The sequence below is a fragment of the Tripterygium wilfordii genome, chromosome 12, assembly GCF_013401445.1.
Source record: "Tripterygium wilfordii isolate XIE 37 chromosome 12, ASM1340144v1, whole genome shotgun sequence".
In the NCBI taxonomy this organism is placed as follows: Eukaryota; Viridiplantae; Streptophyta; class Magnoliopsida; order Celastrales; family Celastraceae; genus Tripterygium; species Tripterygium wilfordii.
Genome location: NC_052243.1, coordinates 10694941 through 10718975, shown reverse-complemented (window position 1 = coordinate 10718975; position 24035 = coordinate 10694941). Strand labels below are relative to the sequence as shown.

General features: G+C 36.6%; 2 protein-coding genes and 1 pseudogene across 3 annotated transcripts; 2 read left to right on the top strand and 1 right to left on the bottom strand.

The window, feature by feature from the left end:
* Positions 1-7816: 7816 nt before the first annotated feature.
* On the bottom strand, positions 7817-9379 carry LOC120010557 (annotated as a pseudogene).
* A 2137-nt stretch (positions 9380-11516) lies between these two features.
* Positions 11517-16401, top strand: LOC120010044 (HIPL1 protein-like). Of its 2 annotated transcripts, none has more exons than XM_038860727.1 (7): positions 11517-11638; positions 12406-12563; positions 13081-13866; positions 13952-14168; positions 14918-15096; positions 15377-15618; positions 15812-16401. In XM_038860727.1, exons 2-7 carry the CDS (start codon positions 12510-12512, stop codon positions 16233-16235), a joined length of 1902 nt encoding a protein of 633 aa, XP_038716655.1. In that variant the 5' UTR covers positions 11517-11638; positions 12406-12509; the 3' UTR covers positions 16236-16401. The 2 variants fall into 2 exon arrangements, with proteins under 2 accessions (XP_038716655.1, XP_038716654.1); XM_038860726.1 differs by lacking the exon at positions 11517-11638 and adding an exon at positions 11830-12218.
* Positions 16402-19805: 3404 nt separating this feature from the next.
* On the top strand, positions 19806-23539 carry LOC120011361 (beta-glucuronosyltransferase GlcAT14B-like). The gene is made up of 4 exons (XM_038862461.1): positions 19806-20578; positions 20667-20742; positions 20842-20957; positions 22686-23539. Exons 1-4 carry the CDS (start codon positions 20008-20010, stop codon positions 23198-23200), a joined length of 1278 nt encoding a protein of 425 aa, XP_038718389.1. The 5' UTR covers positions 19806-20007; the 3' UTR covers positions 23201-23539.
* Positions 23540-24035: the final 496 nt, after the last annotated feature.

Genomic DNA, 24035 nt, shown 5'->3' with positions numbered 1-24035 from the left:
TTTTATATGCAATTAATAAGTGATAATTGATATGACTATTTGTTGTATTATTAAATATCATTTTAAAATTATTTGTATATTATTAATTGTATATGCTTGTGGGTCTTAAAGTTATTTAATATATTTAATTTTTTCTTTTGTTTTTTGTGTAGGTTTTTTTAGAGGCATCCACGTGGCACTAAGGAGAAGCCTTTTGAATCCTCCATTATATATATATAGATTGATGGTCACTAATGCCTGTGGTCTAATCCCATGGCAAGCCATTTTCAAGGGAAATCATATTATAATTTGAATTATTGTTCTTGCATACTGTAGCATAGACTCGCGCCGGCCACCATAGATAGACCCTGATTGAAATGTGTATTTGTTTTTGTTTTTTTTTTTAAATTAATAGACTTGATTGTATTAAGTTAGACAATAAATGGGGTCGATAGACACTCGGACCACCATAAAGATGGAATACAATCAGTGACGGATCGAATGCATGCCCTTAACTTTTGACAATAAATTATCAAATATACTACTAAATGTTCCAAATTTCAAAATAAGACCATTTATTTTTAAGGGTAAATAACGCATATGGTCACTGAAAGATTTTCAATGTTCCAATTTACACACCGAAAGATTTTTTGTACCAATTCGATACACCAATTAACGGTCAACATGCCACATGGGCACATTGACTGTCCCAAACTGGGCAAATCTGTCCGATTGTGTAATTTGACACAATTTGAATATTTGGTGTATCGAATTGACATAAAAAATCTTTCGTTGTGCAAATTGAACATGAGAAATCTTTCAGTGACCAAATGTGTTATTAACCCTTATTTTTAATAAAATCCTAATAAATTTTTTTTAAAAAAATTTATTTATTTAATTGTTCTTTTGTACATATAATTGGAGTTTTAGAGATTTGATCTCTTGGACTTGGAAATTAGTTCGCAAAGATCTTTATATTAATATGTCGATTTTTTTTTTGTTAGCATGTCAGTAAATAGTCCTAAATAAATTCGAGGGTAACCCCTGTTAATCTTTGGCCTACTTCCTATAAATTCCTAGCACCACCACTAACCAAGTTCACCCTTAAACGATTTTCTAGATATGCCCCTGAGTACAATAAATAGGAATAAAAAAATAGGAAAAGGATTGAAAAATACTAACACTAAGAGAGTGTTTGGATTGAGGGATTTGGAGGGAATGGAAGAAAAGGGAAATGAAGCTTCCTTCCAAGTCCCTTATTTGGATAGTTTAGAAAAAATTAAGGGGAGGAATTTGGAAGGAATTGGAGGGAAGATTTTATTAAATTTTTGTCAAAATTCTTCCTCCCCAAAATGGAGTCAATTGGAGGGAAGAGATGACTTATCAAGTTGTTTATATGTTAAAAACATATTTTACCCTTGTACATAACACTATAACATAAAAAATAAGGATAAATTAGTAAATTAAACTAATTTTCTTTGGTTACTTTTTTTATCTATCCAAACATGAGAGACGGAAAATTATTATTCATTCTCTTCTCTTCCCTCCCCTCCCATTCTCTTCCCTTCCCTCCCCTCCAAATCCCTCAATCCAAACACACTCTAAGACGGTCATCAACGGACACTCCGGACGACATCGTATTACACCGAACATTATCGGACGACCGTCTAATGAAGCCGTATTCCACCGGTCTACGTTGGGTAACAAAGAATGAACAGAAAAATCAACACACAGATTTCAACTTGGATCTACTGCAAAGATCTTGGCTTTCTCTTCAACAAGGGAGATCGATCTCCCTCAGATATGAAAAATCTCATCACTAAAGAAACGTTTATGTCGCAGAGCACACCAGAAATGCTGATGATTGAGATCCACGACGGATGGAGAAGATTTATAGCCGGAGAAGAGAAACCCTGTAAAATCCTTATTCGACATAAAAAATATTAAATTTTTTTTTTTTTGATCTAGATTGAGAAAGGGCAAATCAATCTCATCTCATGATTTGTTTTTGAAATACCACAGAGAATTATGTTTGTGATTGAATCGAACTTTGGACACACATATACCTAACTCAGTTGATTCTCAACCAAACCAACTATTGTTGGTACAATCTCATGATAGTACTGTGAAATATCTTTAGATAAATATGTGGCTTCCATTCATTTGCTTTTTAACTTAATAAAAATTGCAGTACTGTTTTAATTCTAAATATATACTTTTGAAACCATTGAAATTAGAATACAAATCAAAACCCATTAATACATGAAGCATGAAGCATGAAGCATGAAGCATGTATACATCTTGTTCGATGGTACACCCCATGTGGGGCCAGCAAGAAGGTAAGTCAAATTTACACTATGAAAAGGGAAGTAAAAAATAAAGACATGACGTGTATATGTTGCAAATGAGGATAAAGTGAAATAAGGGCTAAAGATTTGGCCGGTTATAACAAGTGGTTGTAATTTCTCCAAGAGATGCAATGTCGGCCACCTTCCACTTGATTTCAATCATTTGAAATTGAAAGATCAATCCGATCAAAGAGTTGTGCTTGTGTGGTGAAAACCTTTATCTAAACATAATTAAGAACAAGGTTGGGTTAAGAGAAAACTTTCAATTTTGAGAACAAGTCTCGATTTTTATTTAATTTTTGATTGATTCCGAACTCAATGGTCTAAATGGCTTATATAGCCAAGCAACTAACAACAATCCTACTAGAATACCAAGTTCAATACTTAATAGAAAACATATTAAAGAAACCTACTTAAATTAGAAGTAATATTAGTAACATACTAACAAGTCTCTAATTCTTGGAAGTTGATACTCGGGACAACTTTCTTGACTGGCGGCACTTCTATTGACTTGGATGACCAGCTGAAATGCTCATTCATGTCGAGCTGCATGGCATTGGAAGATGCTTTTGCATGGATTGACTGGGCTCGGTCCATCTTCATCATATAATGGTGAGCCCGGTTGTATGCAATCTTGAGTTCATGACCTAAGTCTTCATTGTGACAGCACATCATTTACAAGATTGTGGAGACAAAGACAAGTTTAACGGCTCGAAAATGAATGGCTTGGATTTGCTTGAATATCTCATCCAATATATAGTCAAATGGGCAGCTGGTTTGGAAGGTCAAGATTAAAGGAGTAGATTTGATCTAAGGGTTGATATTGTGATTTGTGACAACACATTTGCATGCTCATTTTGTACTCGAGACAAGTCCAACGCTTACAATTCTAAAGGCCAAGATTTGCTGAGTTAGTTCATTCAATGGCCAAGATTAGTTGCTGCATAAGGGCTAAGATTGGACATTAAAGCTGATCCAATGGTGGAGATTACAATAGACAATTGCATCAAAAGAGGGGTTCTCCTTCCTCACACACTTGGAGAAGGCATAGCCCAAAAGACAAGTTCATCAAGCTACATACCTAACTAGTCCAAGTCACAAAGCCGAGAGGTTATATTGTGTATTTGAGAGATTTCCTCTCACCATATTAGCTTAGCGCTAACTTTGAGTGAACCATTTATACCAAACACTTATAAAAATCCCTTTATTGGACAACTACCTTTTTAGAGGTTGAGTTTGAGGGAGTGCTTGAAACCTTTGGTTGTAAAGTTTGAAATTTATTCGAAATCTTCAGTTTTAAGGGTGCAACTAAAAACTCTTGTGAGTTTGTGGAGCTCTTGTGCAAAACCACACCTTTAGTGGATTAAAAAGTTCTAAATCGGTGAACTTAGATAATGGACGTAGGAGGGGGCCTTCAAACCACTCTAAATCACTTGTGTTGACTTTTGTGTGCCAAGTGTTTATTGTTTTCAAAATCATTTTGGTCATTCTAGACCATTGCATTAAAACCTATTTTTTCTCGTTATGTGTTGAGAAATTGTTTGAGGTTGAAATTGTGTGCTTAGTGGAGATATATTGATGAATAGGTTGCTTGCTACTTGAGTTTACTTACTTAGATTTAATTTGTCAAATCTACCTTCTAGTAGAGACTACGGTCACTTAGGGTTGTATGTTTGAAATTTGATCATCTTTTTACATATATTGATCATTATCCAGCACATTTATGCAATTTGATAGAGATTGATATTGATTAGCTACACTTCTTTTTTTGAAAAAAAATGTCATAAACCTCATTGTATTAGGTTACCCAATAAATTGAGTAACTGAGGCCCGTAGGGCACTCGGGGCCACCATAAAGGTGAAATACAACCTAAGGACTAAAAAAAAGAACAAAGTAATTAAACACAAACACTAAACCGGACATCGTCAGACATTGTTGGACGACACCAGATTACACCAGACACCATTGAATCACTGTCCAACGAGCCGACTCTACCTGCCTAAGCCGGGTAACAATAACTAAATAGAAAAAAACACATATTACAACTTGGATCTACAACAGGATCTTGACAACCCTGAAAACGAGAGAGGTCAAACCCCCTTGGATCTGAAATCTCGTCACTAAAATTCTGAATTAATGTCTTCGGAACACCGAAAACGTCGATGATTGATTGATTAGCTACACTTATTGTTCTTGATTGCCCAATATGGTATATTCATTATGCTTGAGTGATTTGGTGATCTAATTGGCTATTTAGTTTGAATTTCAATTATGACCGTGAATCATAGTGATATACATATTGTCTTGGATTGCATTGCATCATATTACATTATTATCACATTCTTGCATTGCTTGAAATTGAATTAGGTGGACCAACTAGAGACCAATTTTGTTTGTGTGGTGTTAATTGGTACACATTTATTGTTAAGTGAACTAGGGGATTCGTATTTGAAATTTGGAGACACAATTCACCCTACTCTTGTATACGCCTAGGTCCCTCAAACACAACATTAGGTTTGTGTCTATGTACGGGTAAAATGCGAGCATACAATGAGGAGGCGTCCATTAGAAAGCCTCCCGTTAGGCCTGTGATAGAATGACTCTCTGAAAGGCAGGGTAAGGGGAGGGAGCAAGGTAGTCGCAGCGAAGGCCCCGGTGTCCGAATTTGAGTCACCGTGGTTAAATATGGCAGGGAAATCACATTCTTCTGAAGACAAGATGGGATTCCAAATGCTGGTTAAGCTAAGCAAGAATACATAGAGGGAGATGTTGCTGCATGGGAGCTCCATAGAGCGAAATTAAGTTTTATTTATAACGTACACATAACACACACACATATATATAGCCGCTGAAGTTAGACTCGGATTTGGTTTAGGGTTTTGGCATAATGTCAAGTTTTCGTACTTAATTGAATTGGTTATCCGTGAAAGAAAGAAAAAAAAAATTAAACAAGTTCTACTATTTGGCCTTTTTATTCGGTTGTGATCACACTTAGATAAAATTTAAGTAAAAATACCTAAATTAAGTAAAAAAAAAAATGCACCAGTCATACCCATCAATAGGCCTGAGCATCCATACTGCTTAAGACATTTGGATCGATCTTGGTGATTGTTTTTTTAATGATATTTATCTTAACGATTGCGTTGATAAAGACATTAAAGGAAATAATGAAAAGGATAATGCTTGAAACAAGGACATTCTTGACGTGCAAGGTGTCATTGGGTGGATGTGGGAAATGGTGCAAATATTATTTGATCTTCCATTTATCTTGAACTTTTGATAAACTATATGATTGACATTGGAGCAAAGATGAACACTAGTTTATGGAACTTATTTTGGTTAAGTTACTATAAGTTTATAACTAGATGCACTTCTGTTTACAAGTATTCTATGTTTTGTATCTATCTTGTTGATGGAGTGTACATAAACATGTTCATATTTTGTGATATGTTGTTCGCCTATTCCATTGGGAATGATTTCTTTTGGGATACAAATAGTTTTTTTTTTTTGGTTGTTTTTATGCATACTTTATCTAGAATTGAACGTATAAAGTACAAGTTACAACATAATTATTGTGGATTAGGTTTTTCATTTTTTTTTTGGAGGACTTAAAAAATTACAATTTTGTGACCTGACATGTTCGTAAGTAAATAATTATTTGAATAGAAATAAGTTATTGTAATAATTTACATGTATTTTCAAAAATTTGTAAAATATTACGATTTTACGATTCGATCCTCATGTAAAATTTCAATTTTGACAACCTTGAATACGATACACTAATTAATGGTCCTTAGTTAGGCAGCGCCCTTCTAAAAGTTTGTGTGCTCACAAAAATCGTTAATCAATTATATGAAAACGTATGGAATAAGTAAATAATAAACGAACATCACAATTTTTATGAGTAAATCCAAATGGGAGAAAACCTTGAGTCTATACAATCCACTAAAATTTGAGAAAGGTTACAAAAGATAGGATTTCAACTCACTCACTCTAAAATTTGTTCAAATCTACGAACCACCTTGATTTAGTGTATGGTTCAACATAGCCAGAGTCCACCTTGGGCAAACAGTTCAATTCCTTATCAAATACAAAAGTGATAGAGATCTCAGTAATCCCAACAACTGCATGTCGCTTTCTAGTTCAATCACCATATTTTGTGGGCCCCTATGCTTACAACAATCAATGGACAAAATGAATTATTGGGATGACTGGGATCCCTAACATTTTTTATCAAATTATGTTTGAACCATCTGTAACTTGATCATTATTTACTGAAAAGGGTAAAAACTTGATCTTGAACATCTGGATTAAAAATGAGAGAAAGAGACTACACAATTTGAAACAATAGACCTTGTTACACAACAGGTTTCATAATATAATGTAAGTAAAATCAACATTGTAAGCAGCCCAAGTGTCACACATTTTTATCTGTTTCCCTTACAAGTCCTCTTGTTATGTATTAGAAATGTCTATCAAATGACATGAGACAAAGGAAATGATGGGAATTTGATATCAACGGTCTTATAGATCCTAGTGTTTTTTGTCCCAACTATCTCAAATATTGAGATAGCCGCACACAATTTCATACTTGTTATGTATTAGAAATGTCTATCAAATGACATGAGACAAAGGAAATGATGGGAATTTGATATCAACGGTCTTATAGATCCTAGTGTATTTTGTCCCAACTATCTCAAATATTGAGATAGCCGCACACAATTTCATATGGATCATTTGGAGCATGTGGAGTTCACGATTTATCAAACGATATGAGACTAATGAAAAGATGGTAATTTGATCTTGAAAACTATACAAGTCTCTATCTTACAAACCACGCTTTATAGACTTCCAATATTTAGAACCAACTAGGCCAGTGTAGATGGCGAAGTGTGGTGGGGAAGTGTGCTTACCGAGATCTTGAGTTTCGAACCTTGAGGTGAAGTCGGGCCGAGATTTTACCGGTTTAGCTACCCAACTTGACCCACCCCGTTTTGAAACAAACACAGCTTAGCCTCCGCACCCGTTAAGTCCATACTCATTTGAACCCAACCCAACTATTTGTCGGAGCTAACCCTGTAGGTACTCCCCATGCGGCCAGTGTAGACGGAGAGATAGCGAAGTGTGGTGCCATCAAGATGGAATCTCAGGGCAGAGGCAGTTGATCACGAACCAGAAAGGAAGACGAGCTTCAATCGCCATGGATCGTGAACTAGAAAGGAAGAATAGCCATGGAGATCGCGAGAGAGTGTTTAGATTCGGGGTTTTGACAAGGGTGCAATTTCCTTTTTGAGATTTGTTAAATAAAGTAATAGGAATACTTGAATACAATACGTAATTTGATTACATCTTTGTTAGTCTATTCTATTACAAACATTGTAATAGAATAGGATTCCAATTACCATGCATTACAATTCTTCAACAACCAAATGGGCTACGATGAACATGTTTCAGATGAGACCATACAAAAACTAGTACATATGATCACTTACTTAGGCATTATAGTCTTGTGGCATGCCATTCTCAAGGGAATTGGTGGGTCTAAAAATATGCCGCTTGAAATTTGATCGAAAATAAATTTGCTAGCTCCCTCTGTATAGTGTCCACCGTCCCAATTTACCCGAACATTAGGGTTTTCGCATGAACCAAGAAGTACTTTTGTGCCATTAGCTAGTATCGTTCGTGATCCGCATGGAAAACCAAAAGTAAAGTTGTACATGCCTCCATAGCCACACATGTTTTCAGCGGAAGCTCAAATCCTAAGTACCAAAATGAAAAGAAAAGGTAGAAACTTCAATTTGTATTATGTTCTTATGTTTGAACGAAAATGATAAAATATCTCAGCAGTTGGCATCTCAGTTATCCAAGTTACTGAGTTGGAACCATATGGTCAAAGTGAATTTGTGAACTTCACATGTCACATATAATGCACATGAAATCTTGTGCTTACAACTCAGCTACTGAGATAATTGAGATACCAACTGCTGAGATCCCTATCATCACTGATGTTTGAATAGTACAGTTGCATGCATGCATGTTGCTTACCGTATTTTTTTGGATCTTCAAACAAAGAGTACTTCACAGAGTAGACGTCAACATAAGTGAAAGCAGCATCCGAAAAATTTATCCTTAGTTGCAATATGGCTTCCTTCAACTTATAGTTAAAATACTGAGCTAATTCATCGTAACGCTTTACACAACCAACATTGTCCTTATCGGCTGAAAGAGAGAGCTCCGAAGCAGAAGTTACGCAACCTAGTGGTCCTGTGTTATGAATCCAAAATGATCTTCCTCCTAAGTTGTATACATCCTACAAACATTAGAATTTCAATTAACTCAAATGAAATACTATATCTCAATTATTGATTACTTTTTTTGATAATTGAGAACGACATCATATATACAAGTTTGTCATTTGGACATCCGATATGAATCTAAACTTGGGTCATTAGGCCAGCATGTATAGGAGCTTCTCAATGCGAATCGTATACACATGGTCACATAATGAGCTTGAAATTCCATTTAAAATGAGTATAGCTTCGTACCTTTATATTTGTAACAAAGTCATTGATGAAATTAGGAATAGATGCTTTAACTTCTTGTACAGACTTGTTGGCCAAAACTAATGCTACGCTAATATCATTCTGACCGAAGTCAAACGTGTACAAAGCCTTTGAAAAATAGTCCTCTTTGGGAACCAAACTTGCAAATATTCCACCTACAAACACAGACAAACTTGATTCATAACATTGTTTTTTAATTTCACCCAAAAACTACCCAAAAAAGGATTAGCAGATGGACCTTTTTGTCGGATAACATGTGATCTGAGCTTGAACTCTTGTAATTGGTCATACTGTAATCCAAGATAGGATGGACTGTATCCCCCGGGCACTGGGAAAGCTTTAGTCGGTAGTTGTATGGTGGATCCGGACGTGGCAAAGTTTGCACCATGCGAGATGTTGGCTCCCAAGGAATCAAGATATGCATGCAGATATGGCAGCCCAAGACCTTCGCTCTGATCATCACAAAAACAAAACAAATCAAAACCCATTAATACTTGAAGCGCGTATATATATATATATGTATGTATGTATGTATGCATGTCTCTGTGTGTGTGTAGATCGAGGGTATATAAAATGCGAGCATACATAGAAGGAGATGTTGTTGTTTGGTAACTCCATTGGTCATGTATGGAAGCTAATTACAACTTAGATGCAGGCTTTGAGATTGAGAAATCAAGTAAATGGTGAAGGGTTGACCCCTGGCCAGCTACAACTAATTAGAGGATATTCGTTTGGCACGCCGGCCTGGTTGTAGTTTGTCCTTTCTTTGTGCATTTTCCTATCCCCCTTCTCTTCTCTTTAATAAAATTAGACATGAACCGTGCATATGCTGTCAATTTACCAACAAAGACATTAAGTATTAGCAATGAGCCATATTTAACAAAATATAAAGATATTACACAAATAAAATAATAAAAGTTTAAATTATGTGTGCCTTTTGAATAAAGTATTGTGGACAGGGTTGATGAAGAATAGGCCCAACTGATGTAGCTCAGCCCAATAAGACAAGAAGCCGAAACGAAACAAATTACCTTACAATGCATTTGATTCATAATTGAATGAGTGTGAGGGTGAGGTGAGCGTGGGGTGAATGTGAGGTTGACATCGATCAGACGCCATCTCCCTGGAGTGTAATGCTTCATTGATGATGCTCATGCTCAATATTGGCGGCATGAGCTAGACAAGCTTCCAATGGGTCACTTGAATTTTCTTCTTCAAATTTGTCAGAAATTGCATTATCCACTACGTCCAATCGAAAAAATGACTCTGAATTCACTGGATGTTTTGTTTTCAAAAAGCTTTAAGGTCACTCGTTCACCTCGGTTGCAGACTTGCAGTTGTAATCTTGGGTTGAATGGAGTTACAACACTACCATGTCATTTCCTATGACCTCAGGACTCCAAAAAAATTGGATGTACCGGAGAAGACATTACTGGAAAGAGATGATATGTTGGCCAGTTAGCACAAGAAAGGATGCAACATCAAGCCAACAAGCATAGGACAGATAGGGAGTTCAAGGTTAGTATAATAACAGACTTGTTTGCTTTTGTAAGGCAGTTATGGACTAATACAAGAAAAGCTTGTTCTTCAAGATCCTCTTCTCTGTATCAACTTTTTCTTCATTCTGTGTTAGGTTAAGGTCGAAAGGGGGTTAACTTACGAAGAATTTTTGCCTGGAAAAATATGTTGCCAGCTCTGGTGTGTGTCTCTCCTCTTTCTTTGCCGCCAGCGCCTCTCCTTCTCTATTCTCCTCCTTTCTTACTTTGTTGCGCGGCCCTCCATCTGCCCTCTTTTTTTCGGAAAACTTTAGTCACACCCCGAATTTTATTAACCATACCCAGACTCACTTTGATTTTGCGTTGACCTTGTTCAACCTCTCTCTCAAGCTCGCTGAAGCCCAAACCCCTAACCTATTCCCAGATCACGGATGAAAATCGTTGAACTTGATTTCATTGAAAGCCTTTTAACTTCTATGTTCTCTCCGTTTGAAAGCTTACCTGAGATCTATCAAGTTTAAATTTGCAAGATTTAGCACCATGTCATGATCAGAGGAAAAGTTCACATAAAGTCAATTGATCCCAACCTTTTAAATCGGTCCAAAACCTTCTCCTCCTATAGCTTATTTCCATCGGAGAAATTATTTGTGGCAGACCTTCAGTTTGAATCTCAATGTAGGGTGTAGATATTATGAATTTCAACGGGTTTTCTTAACCTTTATGAGAATGAAAAGTGAAATCAAATCGGAGATTTTGGGATTGAAGACTGCTTAGCTGTTAGTGAATTAGTTTAGGGCTTGGGGTGTATTTCATAATTGTCTGAAATTTTGGTTACTTTTGGTGTGATTAAAAATATTAAAAAATTTTAGGGATGTTATTTAACAAGGGGTGTAATTAGAAAAAGTCGGGATGCATCGAAAGCTCCCCTTTCTTTTCTCCTTTAAAGCCCTACAAGGCCTCCCCTTGTGGGCTTAAGCTGATGGGCCTAAAAAAGTCTTCTCTTTAATGCCTTCGTGGGCCTCATCTCTCACACTTTGTCACCATGGCCATGCACATGATCTCTTGTTTTCAAAAAGCTCAAATCTCAACTTGCTTTCACTCTGGTCTCTATACAAGAGTCAACAAAGGCAGAGACGCCTGCATTTACTCCTCTCCTTTCCCCTGCTTCGTTTTACTTTCTCAATTCCCACCTTTATTATTATATTGGATTCTCGATTGAAAGGGAAACGTAGCGAAATGGGAGTTGCTTCGGTATGCCATTTTGACTTTGCTTTCCCTATCCCTTCTATTGTTCTTATATTTATTTGGCTTTGGACTGCTTCAAAGTCTGCGCAACTTATCGTTTGTTTACTTCAAACTTATTTTATTGGTCAAGTGGATATGTTTCTCATTGCCACCCCTATTAGTTAATTATGATAAAGAGATTCACTTGTATCAAATCAATGGGAATGAATTATAAAACGCAAATTTCCTTGTGGAGACCGACAAATTTATTGAATATGAACACTATAGAGTACAGAATGGTTTGAGGGTCTTGTTTTATTTGATGTTCAACCAGTTGAAATGTGTAGTTGGTATTTATTGGGAGTTTTCCAACACCCACAAAGCCTATTGCTGTCTAGAGTCTCATTTCTTGTCTATCTGCTCAATTCTTCTCATCCTTTGACAGTGTTTTTTAATTGCATTGGGAGGATCATAGAATGGTGATGGGTATTAGTTTTTGACTGTAAATTCGGGGAGATGGATGGTGTTGCTGTTTTCATCCTCAACCTCAGTGTCCTGTTGTTGCTTATGGAGTTTTCTTTGTCATATCCCCTTTGCACCACTTTACGTAGGTGGCCTTGTAGTTGGTTGCTTGTTAAGTATCTGTTTGATATTTCTTCAAATTTTGCATACGTAATTAGCAAATCACCATCAAATAGAGTATCACTTAATCTCATTGTTGTCCTCATTTTTCTATTATTTTCAATGTTCTTTCAAAACATTCTTTGATTTTGTGCTTGATTTTAATGATACAGGAGTGCCAGTTCGTCAAGAGACTCCTCTTGCGTTCTGTCAATACAATGGAAGTGTTTGCTGTAATTCTACTGACGATCTACAACTGCAGAATCAATTAAAGGCAATGAATATCTCTGATCCTGGTTGTTCTTCTGTTATGAAATCTGTCCTTTGTTCGGTAAGTTTTTCGATGTTGCTTGCCTTTATATTATGAGATGTTCCATCAACTTTGAATTTACGCAGTTAATTGAAGTAAAATTGATTTTCCATGGATAATCTTCTTTTAAATGTGTAATAAGCCAGTTGCTATTGAATCAATGACATGGTACAAATCTAAAGAACAGTTGCATATAGGAATTCATTGCGGTATGCTAGCAGTATCCATCATTATCATCATTAAATCCTCTATCCCAAATAATCTGAGTTTGCTTACATAAATCCATAGATGAAAATAGTTATTTTCTTTTGCGATAGTGCCAAAGGGTTTGGAAAGGTTTTCACTGGCTGGCTGCCAACCAACCCTTCTTAATTTACGTTATCATTGCTGCCCAGTGCTGACATGGGCATTTCAAGCCTAATAATAACAGAATTCTTTTTGTCGTACGGGGTATGACAAAATTTCTATAATTTCATGCTCATATCTCATTTTATTGTTCCGACTGATTTAACAAATTTGATAATGTTGTGCTCCACAGAAATGTGACCAGTTTTCAGCTGAGCTATACCACATTGAATCAGTACCACGATCGGTTCCTGTTTTGTGTAATTCCTCTGCTTCAGCCAACTCAACTGAGTCGCAACTTTCTACAACTCAGTTTTGTTCAAAAGTTTGGGATGAATGCCATAATATATCTATTTCAAATTCTCCTTTTGTGCTACGAGGTGAAGTTGGAGTAGTGAATAATTCTGTTTCCAAGCTGACTGATTTTTGGCAAAAAATTACTTTCTGTGATGAATTCGGCGGGGACTCAGATGCTGGATCAGTGTGTTTTGATGGTGGACCAGTGTCACTGAATCACTCTGAGAGTCCAAGTCCACCAACAGGTGTTTGCCTTGAGAAAATTGGGAATGGATCCTACCTTGACATGGTGGGCCATCCTGATGGTTCAGATCGTGTCTTCTTAGCTAACCAGGCAGGAAAGATTTGGTTGGTGACTGTTCCTACCCAGGGATCTGGAGAAATTTTAAAACTTGATGAATCAAATCCTTTTCTCGATTTAACGGACGAAGTACATTTTGATTCTGAGTTAGGATTGATGGGTATAGCATTTCATCCCAGCTTTGAGCGAAATGGTCGTTTCTTTGCTTCTTTTAACTGTGATAAGGTCAAATGGCCACAATGTTCAGGAAGATGTTCATGCAACTCTGAGGTGGGATGTGATCCTTCAAAACTTAGTCCTGACAATGGAGCACAGCCATGTCAATATCACAGTGTCATAGCAGAGTTTACGGCTAATGGTAGCACATCAAATCCTTCTTTGGTAAAAGTCCTGATGGCTTTCTAGTCTCATTTCCCATGACTGCCATTTAGAGCATTGATTAATTCTGTTTTGAACTTAAATTCAGGTAACTATAGCCCAACAACTGGAGGTTAGAAGAATTTTCACCATGGGTCTTCCATTTACTTCACATCATGGTGGTCAGATTCTCTTTGGACCTAAAGATGGTTATTTATATTTTATGATGGGTGATGGTGGAGGTAGTGGTGATCCTTATAATTTCTCACAAAACAAGAAATCCCTGCTTGGAAAGATTTTGAGACTTGACGTAGATGGCATACCAAGTGAGTATTGCCGCAAATATGTTCGCCAGAATGAATACAAGCTTTTAGTTTTCTTTTTATTCTTTTCAGTCATATCCTCTGAGTAATTCGTTTTTTACGACATTTGGATTCCAGTTCCCCCCCCCCCTGGCGCTTCATCTTTTTGTGTGCATTGGCGTAGTTTCACATGAGGGCATCTAGTTGCTGTACTTGAAGAAAATATTAGATGGGATTCATGAGAAAATTTGTTGTTTTAAAGGCTGAAGAGTTCATGACATTCTTTCAGTGATGATCGTATTACACTATTACTTGTGCAAAAGCTTTGAAGATTTTTAGGCGAGTGGGGTTTTGTTCTTTCAATATTTGTGCAATGATCATTTGAAATCCAGCAATTCATTCAATGTAACTTTTTGGCATGATGGATTTGATTCTTGATTCAACTTCTCGAAGATTGATGCTGATGTTAGCCTTGTTGAGTTTGTTCTGGACTCTGCTAAAAGGGGGGATCTTTCCGGTGTGTGAGATATATTTTCTCAAAATAGTCCATAGTGCTTTGCAACTTTGGAAGCTTAAGGATTGCAATTCAAGTCTTGCTATAACACATTCAGATTTTCTTTTATCAGTCAGATACCATAATATGGGTTCTTGTATCTTCCCATTTGGTAGTTAGGTTGAACATCCTTCTTATGAATTTGTAGTTTTTTTTTTTTTTGCATGCCAGCTTAATGAAGCAACTTTCACATGACCATCTCACTTCTGTATCTATGCAGGTGCGAAGACAATAAGCGACTTGGGTTTATGGGGAAATTATTCGGTCCCTAGTGATAATCCATTTGCTGAAGATAATGAATTGCAGCCTGAGATTTGGGCATTAGGATTCAGAAATCCTTGGAGATGCAGTTTTGATTCAGAAAGACCTTCCTACTTTATGTGTGCTGATGTTGGTCAGGTTGGTAGATTTTCCACTGTTGCTAGCTATCTATGGCAAGCAATTATAAAGTAAAAATCTTTAATGGATTGCTTTTCTGGAAGCTATGTATAATGTAGTGTATTTTATTCCACAATGCTAGTTTTACTCTTTAGTGTCAAGCATACCCACAGTTTGAAGTATCTTGATTCTGATAGATGGTCTTTCAAATGCATGATGCCTATTATCCTTTGTGCTACCTCATTAACTTTATATTAGTGTCATACTTAACAATACTGATGAATCGGATATGGTTTTGTAGAACGCATATGAAGAGGTTGATATTATCACCAAGGGTGGTAACTATGGTTGGCGTGTTTATGAGGGCCCATATAGATACCATCCCCCAAATTCTCCTGGGGGCAATACATCAGCCAGTTCCATAGACCCAATCTTCCCTGTAATGGGGTACAACCACTCTGATGTAAACAACTCTCAAGGATCTGCTTCAATTACAGGTGGCTATTTCTATCGGTCGTTAACCGATCCGTGCTTGAATGGACGGTGAGTCAGCTAGATTCTCTGCTCACTTTTATGTCCAATATTTATTTCCTAGAATACAAATGACATGCTTATGAAAGCTTGATCGTTGAACTCCTAGAGTTTAGTTCGATAAGGAAGGCACGTTGTTCATGCACAGCGGTAGCATTGTTATATAATCTATAATCTAAAATGCTGCTATGACATTTTGATTCAGGTATCTTTATTCAGATTTATATGCTGATACCATCTGGGCGGGCACAGAAATCCCAGAAAATAGTGGCAACTTCACCGGTACTCGGGTTCCTGTGAGTTGCGCTCGCGACTCTCCTATCCAGTGTGATATGGAAGGAGGAAATTCCGCTCCCTCATTGGGCTTCGTTTTCTCTTTAGGTCAAGATAACAGGAAGGACGTCTACATTTTAGCGAGCAGTGGAGTGTATAGAATTGTTGGTCCTAGTCGGTGCAACTACACTTGTTCAAAGGAAAATGTTACTACTTCAACAACTACTCCAAGTTCTTCTCCTCCCCCTTTTCCCTCAACTGAAAAGTCTGAGGCAGCCATTCATAGTGTCGCTGCGCTTCACTTCTTCATCGTTGCTTTCGCTAGGTTTGCCCTATACTATGTAGCATATGTTTAGTTCTCTATCATTCTAAATATTTTAAAGATGTAAATTTTATTGAATTCTCATAATTCAGTAATTAATAAAGTAATGTAATTTGGTATTTAAGTCTTCATCATATTCTGTACTCTGGTTTTGTAATGAAATTTATTCAACCTGGTTGTCCAACTGGATGAGCTAATAAGATACCTCTTCATTGCCTACTTCCAAAGTCCAATGTTGTGAAGGTTTTATATAAGGTGCACCAAGAGCCTCTGTTTGTATGGCCTGTGAGTCTGGAAGTTATTGTGGTATCCTAGCTTACTAAAATGCAGAAAAGCTGTTGAACTTTATAGGGCTTTATTTCTTTGTATTTTTTTTTCCTTCAGAAAGAGTAGAGCAGGACAACAATTTTTTAGGTAGCGGCATGGCGGGTAGGTTTGTTAACACAACCTGGTGATAGTCTAGTTTGTGAATTTCTCTGGAATCAAATTGTATGGACTTGAGAATTCCTAAGTTCGATTATGAGAGAGCAATATCATTGTGGTCATACACTGAGCTTTGACTCAACTTATCTTGTTATCAAACTTCTGTACATGCGGCCTCGACGGCCGACATTTAGGCTAATGCCCAAAGCACAAAGTTGTATATTATCGTTCTCGGTTATTAAAAAAAGGGTAGGTTTTGTTAGGTGATGCATCATTATGTGACTTGTGTTTAAGTGGCTTATAACCTAGTTAGGCCACCAGGCCAATTAGTTGGAAAATATGATCTTTGCCAGTTGACCTAAAATATGTACCAGTAGCACACATACTCCTGGCGGTTACCCATATGTGCAATTTTTTAATTTTTTTTTAGCATTCTTTACCGTTGATTCTTTACCCATATGGATATGTTTATAAAATAGAAAACGACTATAGAGAATTTATCAAAATAGAGCTCCGCATTTACGGAACATAAACAGTAATTCTCTATATCTAGATAATTATTATTCACTTCCTTAAACATAAAATAATATTTTTTTTATTACTTTACCATGTCTTCTCTCTCTTCATTTTTTCCCTCCTCTCTCCTCACTTATCTCCTCTCACTCTCCTCAATCCTCTTTCTCTCTCCTCACTTTTTCTCTCTCCTCTCTCTCTTTCCATTCTCTCTCCTCTTTTTCTCGCGTAACTTTCTCTCTCTCTCGACTCACTACTCTCTTTCTCTTTCCTATTTCTCTCATCACTTTTTTCTCTCATCTCCTCCTATCTCTCCGACAACATCTCTTTTCATCCATATCAAACCCAAAAAAAAAGTTAAACTTCTCTAATTTTTAATAACATTAATTTATTGTTTTAAATGGAATTAATTGATTATTTTAAATAGAAATAGTTTATAGTAATAAAATAAATAAAGCAAAGAGAAATAAATATTATTTTAATGCAGTAGAGAATATGATAGGAAATCTGATGCAATGTTTGTTAGATAAGGAATCTATAAAATAGATAAAAGTGACATTTTATTTGTATTTTAAGGAATCTGTTAAAAGAAACTGATACGATACAAGTGCTCTAACCATTGTTAGTCAAGTCTCTAGTGCACATTAATGTGTATATATTAGTAGTCAAATAGACATCATATATATATATCTATCCATCTACCTTCTTTTTGAAAATCAAATGACTTTTGCTAATTACTTCATTAAATTTTGACCTGAGTACCCTGTGATCCCCTTGATTATGATCTATAGTCATATGCTATCTTATTTATTGAAGGACCATTATCGTGATATCTGTTGCCTACATCATCTCTTTATCACTGACTATGGGTGGCAAAATTTTATCCGATCTAAATGATCGAATTTATTCGACCCAAATAAAATCAAGTTTGGATATAAATTATATATTCGAAATTCGGGTTCAAACACAAAAATGTTGTCCGGTTTAAAATCGGATTCAAATCCAAAAACAAAAATGTTGTCTAGTTTACTTATCTGGACCCTAACCTGATTAAATTATTATCCGGATTTAAATCAATCTATATTTGATCAATTAACTACATTCGAAATCTAACCTGGATTTTGTCACCCTATCTTTCTATATATATGGTGTCACCATATTACAGTGTGTGAAAATGTTTTTAGCGAATGTACGCATTAATTGCAAACTCTATAGGTGAGACAGTGAGACTTGAGAGACCAATCAGATATGAAGTTGGGGGCCCATAAGTGGACTGCAGTATGAAATGGTAGACATTTAATTAGGCAATTAGTTGTATTGACTCATGTTTAGGCTCATTGGATATTGATTGTCTGAGGAGTCATTTTCCATATAATATGTAATTACAAAAATATCTTATTTTTAGAAAATTCAACTCAAACACTATAAACCGATATTGTATGTTTTGGACCAAATACTCGTGTGACTTTGTTATTCTTAAGCCGTCGTCATTGATTTTTAGATCCATAAAACAAGTTGGTTGTGTGAGAGGAATTCAAACTTTGTTTAAATGTCACTCGGTTGACTTATGACAATGTGATGTGAGATAAAGTCATTAGTTCTTAGGTCTAGAAAATGTGTTGGTTGTTAGAGAAAGACTAAAACTTTACTTTGGGATAAAATCTTTACTCTGATGCACTTGTGGATTGAGTTATATCGGATCCAACAAATTGACAGGTATAGGTAATATTCAAATTGACCAAGTCTTAGTTTTGACAACATGTTAAAAAATCGAACCCAAATAGTATAAACCAATATTGTCTGTTTTGGGTTAAACGTTTGCACAACTTTGTTTTTCTTGAGTCATCACCGTTGCCCATTAGGTCTTAGGCCCAGAAAAAAGTTAGTTGTGCGAGAGACTGAATCTTTGCTTATATGTTAGTCTGTTGAGTTATGTCAATCCGATGTGAGATAAAATCTTAATTTAATTTACCCAAAAATGAGATTTAAGTTGGTAAATAAACCGCTAAATTACCAATTAGGGAATATCAAAATAAATACGAGAACAAACCCATAATAAATAACCTATTTTACATACTGATTACTTCTTTGAGAACATCTGTGTTTTTTGTCTTAATATCTAGCTTCCAGATTCATTGCCTGCATTCAGAAATCATATGTATTTAATATTTGACAAAACTAATGCAAAAAATGATAAAGATCTTAATAATGACTATCCTATAAACATCCCATCAATGTGCGATGTATTCATTAGATGTGATTTTCAATGAGTCCCTTGTTATAATATCACCGCACTCAATAAATGCATGTCATACACTACTGAGATGTTTATATTTGAATCCCTAACTTTGTTGAAACTAATGATGTGTCTATGTTGAAGAAAATAAGGAGGATGAAAAAAAGAACAAGTGACGCTGCTCAATCTCACTAAGAAATGATCATTTGACTACTTAATAGGGTTGTAAAAAAGGATTGTCTCAAATTAAACCGATCGATAAATCGATTGTTTGATTGATTATTGTCAAATATATATTAATGATGATTGATCGAAAAATCGAAGAAAATCGATTAAATCGCCAATAACTAACTGGTCGATTAAATTTATGACAAAAACCGACAAATCTACGGTGAACTTCCTACTACTTAATACCGGTATTTGAACCAGAACCTCCAAAGAAGAAAAATGGGGGTCAGAGAAGTCCCATCGTCACGGCAGCATAATGTATAAAAGCGAGTGTCGTTGTAGTAGTCAATCTCACTCACCGTTTCCTTCACGCACCTCTCCATTTTTATACCTAAAAAGGTGACAACCACCACCATGACCGGAAGCTAAAAGCCTCTCCATTTCTTGCCTTCTCTGTGTCGATGAAATGAAGAGTTTTTATATGCACTTGAGGCATCATCACGCCATGGAACGAAAATGGATCTTCCCGATAGCGATTGGGTCTTTGGTCTCTCTCTTCCTTCTCTTCCTCACCACACTAACCTCATCCGACGGTACACCGTTTCTTCCGTTCTACCGCTCAATCACCGGGTCGGGTTCCGTTTTCGTTGAGTCCCAGCTCAAGTCTTTACCAGTTTCGACTTTACCTCCACCGCCTCGGTTTGCGTACCTAATATCCGGTTCTAGAGGTGATGGTGTGATGCTGAAGCGGACTCTGTTGGCGCTCTATCATCCGAGTAATCGGTATGTTGTGCATTTGGACCGGGAGTCGCCGCCGGATGAGCGGCTCGATCTGCAGAATTTTGTGGAGAATCATTCGATTTTCCAGAAATTTGGGAATGTGAAGATGATTACCAAGGCGAATTTGGTGACCTACAGGGGACCAACAATGGTGGCTAATACTTTGCAAGCCGCCTCGATCTTGCTCAAGGAGGGTGGGGATTGGGATTGGTTCATCAATCTTAGCGCATCTGATTATCCTCTCGTCACTCAGGATGGTGAGTGTAGATGGCTTTTAGCTTGTTTATCTTTCACGTAGGTTTTCAATTTCGAATCTTTTTCCTCATAAGATTCCTGTTTGATTAGATCTGCTGCACACATTTTCGTACTTGCCGCGGGATCTCAATTTCATTGATCATACGAGTAATATTGGTTGGAAAGAGTGAGTTGAGCTTTGACTTTTGTTAGAATCTTTTGCGTTATATGTTCATCTGTTTTTCCATTTTTGGCCTAAATTTACTCTATGTTTCTAAATGAGTAGATTTCAGAGGGCAAAGCCGATAATCGTAGATCCAGGGTTGTATATGGATAAGAAGGCTGATGTTTTCTGGGTGACACAACGGAGAAGCGTGCCTACAGCGTTCAAACTATTTACAGGTACATACTATCTTCAGAACTAGAAATCTTTATGAATTGAGCTTAGTTCTGTAGGGGTACATGTTTTGTTTGGAAACCAATTTAGACAGGAAACTTCTTAATGTTTAATATATAAATGTTCCTATACTTGCTCTGCCTGAATGTCAACCCAGCATCCCTTTAATGCTGCTGATTGCTTAAGCCTTGTGAACTCGTATGCTCGTTGTATGATGCATTTTGTTGATAGTTTCTGATAGAGTATCTCTCTCTTTTCTTTTCATTTGGTTGGTGTTCTTGTGTCGTATTGGCTTGAATGATTCAATTTGCTCTGTTGGTGACCCCTGACTATAGCCAACTAGAGATGCACAGTTAATAATGAACAAAGTTCAATCTGTTCTTTGTTGTTGATTTAAAATTGATGAATGTTACTAAGCTTGTTCTCTACTGGGTAAATTTGAACTTGGGTAAAGTTGATCACATAACAGCATTGGTAATTTCACATTGATCTGGACTTTAGGTGGAAATGAAAGCTCTGCCCTGTACAACATTTGGGTTGTTGACAGGCAATGCATAGGAAATTGCTTTGATGCGTGTATATATATTGTGGTGATGGAACTAAATTGCTTTCTCCTGTGTTTTCCCCAACATAATAATAATGCTTATTTTTTTATTTCTTCAGTCTTTGTTGAATATTTCGAGAGTTCAGAATACAGTTTAGATGGGACATTTGTCTTCTTCTGACTTTGATGACCACTTCTGGCTGGTTCTTGGCATGAATAAATTGACTGAGAGTTCTTTCTGTCATCAATCTATGTTGTCCATGAGTCTGTTGCATACTTGTCGCGTGCATTAACTAAACTATCTTCCTTAACAGAAAATCCATTGATTGCTACCAGCACCCTGTAGTTTCATTTAGTGTTTGTATACAACAATGGGGACTAAACTGCTTCATAGCCTATGAAACTGAACATGCATGCCTCATTCTTGTTATCCTTGTATTCAGAATCTCAGACATATGAATTGTATCAGGTTTCCATTTTCATTGTCCATGCTAGAGACAACATTGTTCATTACTTATTTCATTGGAGATGGAAAAAAAAGGAATTTAAAATTCTCGTCATACCATGCACGTGTTTAAATCTTTGTTTATCTGTATATGTGTTGCATTGTGAATTCCATGATGTTAGTAATTGTAACTTGTGATACCTCCTCTTCTCTGTTGTGAACATATTATTTCAAATTACATTTTGCAATTAGCGATTCCCTATATTTCTTTTAACACGGGGTTTAGAAGTTCTATTTTTGTCATAGCTGACGCTTTGTAGATATTATCTTGAAGAATATTAAATTCAATTTCTTTTGTTGGGAGAATAAGCTAGAAATAATTGCAGTCAACATGAACTGGCCTGGATGGTAACTTTTCTTGCTGAGTGGTAGGAACAATTTTTGGAGCAATATTTTAGAGTCCCTCCTTGGGTTATGACCAACACATGGATTTGGTTCTGGTCCTCCGGCCAATGACTATAATTAAAGTGCTTTACTTTGAAATACTACCAAATATTCGGTATTGCTCTTGCACTAACCAATCCAGTGTGTGATGACACATTACCACTCTCTCATATGAGCTCATGTGCTCAATGATGCGTGAATTGGTTCAACTGCTTTGCAATTAAGTATTGAAATATGTATTTCTTCAACCGCTTCACAACTATGATGGATTTCATAAACAGGTATATGTTTTCTTTATAGGTTCTGCCTGGATGGTACTTTCTCGACCTTTTATTGATTATTGCCTATGGGGCTGGGACAATCTGCCTCGACTAGTTCTCATGTATTATGCAAACTTCTTATCATCCCCAGAAGGTTATTTCCACACTGTCATGTGTAATGCTCAGGAGTTCCGTAACACGACTGTGAATAGTGACCTTCATTTTATATCATGGGACAACCCTCCAAAGCAGCATCCACACCACCTCAACATTAACGACATGCAAAAGATGGTTGACAGTAACGCACCATTTGCCAGAAAGTTCCGCCAAGACGATCCAGTGCTTGACAAAGTTGATTCTGAGCTTTTGTCTCGCGGTCCAGGAGTGCCTACTCCTGGTGGTTGGTGCATAGGAATTAGAGAAAATGGCACTGAACCGTGCTCTGTAATTGGTAATACCACGATCCTTAGACCTGGACCTGGAGCGCAAAGGCTGGAAACTTTGATCAGCTCTCTGTTATCTGCTAATAACTTTCGACCAAGACAGTGCAAGTGATAATACCTAAACATCTGATAGAAGCTACGCCTCGCCTCATCTCAACGGACTAACAGAGACAGATTTCAGATTACATCCTTTAGAGGAAAGAAAATACAGTGAGGTAACCAGTATGTCATTGTTTTAGCGGAAACAAGAATGCTGTGGTTCAGAGGCATAAAAGCAGGTAGATTTTGTGCCAAAACACATGGTATGCGTGACTGAAACACATCATACATCATCGTATCCCTCTCTTTCATTTCTTTTTTGTTCCTTTTTATATACTGTAACTGTTATGATCAACCCTTCATCAGAAGATGGAATGAAAGAGAGTTTTCGCGATTAATGCATTTCTATCAATTGCTTTTGTTAATGTGATTGTGCTCATTCTGAGTTTAGCATTGGGCGTGCCAAAATCCATGTTTGTTTTAGGCCAAATTTCCAGCATCATTGGTGTGTCTTTGTTATTAGACTGGTGATTTGGGTGTATATGCTTGGTAGCCGTTGAGAAGGAAACAGCTCTTAAGGGTCCCAATATAAAAAAAATACAGAACATGAACACATAATAATAACCCTTTTAGAACCAATAACACTTGCTTCAAGCTCTATGTTAAAGATAAGCAAATAGAAGCCCGAATGATTAATCTGGGCTTGGGCTTGGGCTTGAGCCTCATATTTCTAGAACGGCCCGACCCAATGCCAACCCCTATGAATAATAAACAATTGAGAGTTAAAAATATGAATTGAAGAACCAAGTTGAACTACTGCTTAAAGGCACCATTTTGATTGATAAAAGTTGCTGACAAAACATAAACTAAACTAATTCATTTCAATAACCCCGGAACCTAATGTGCTA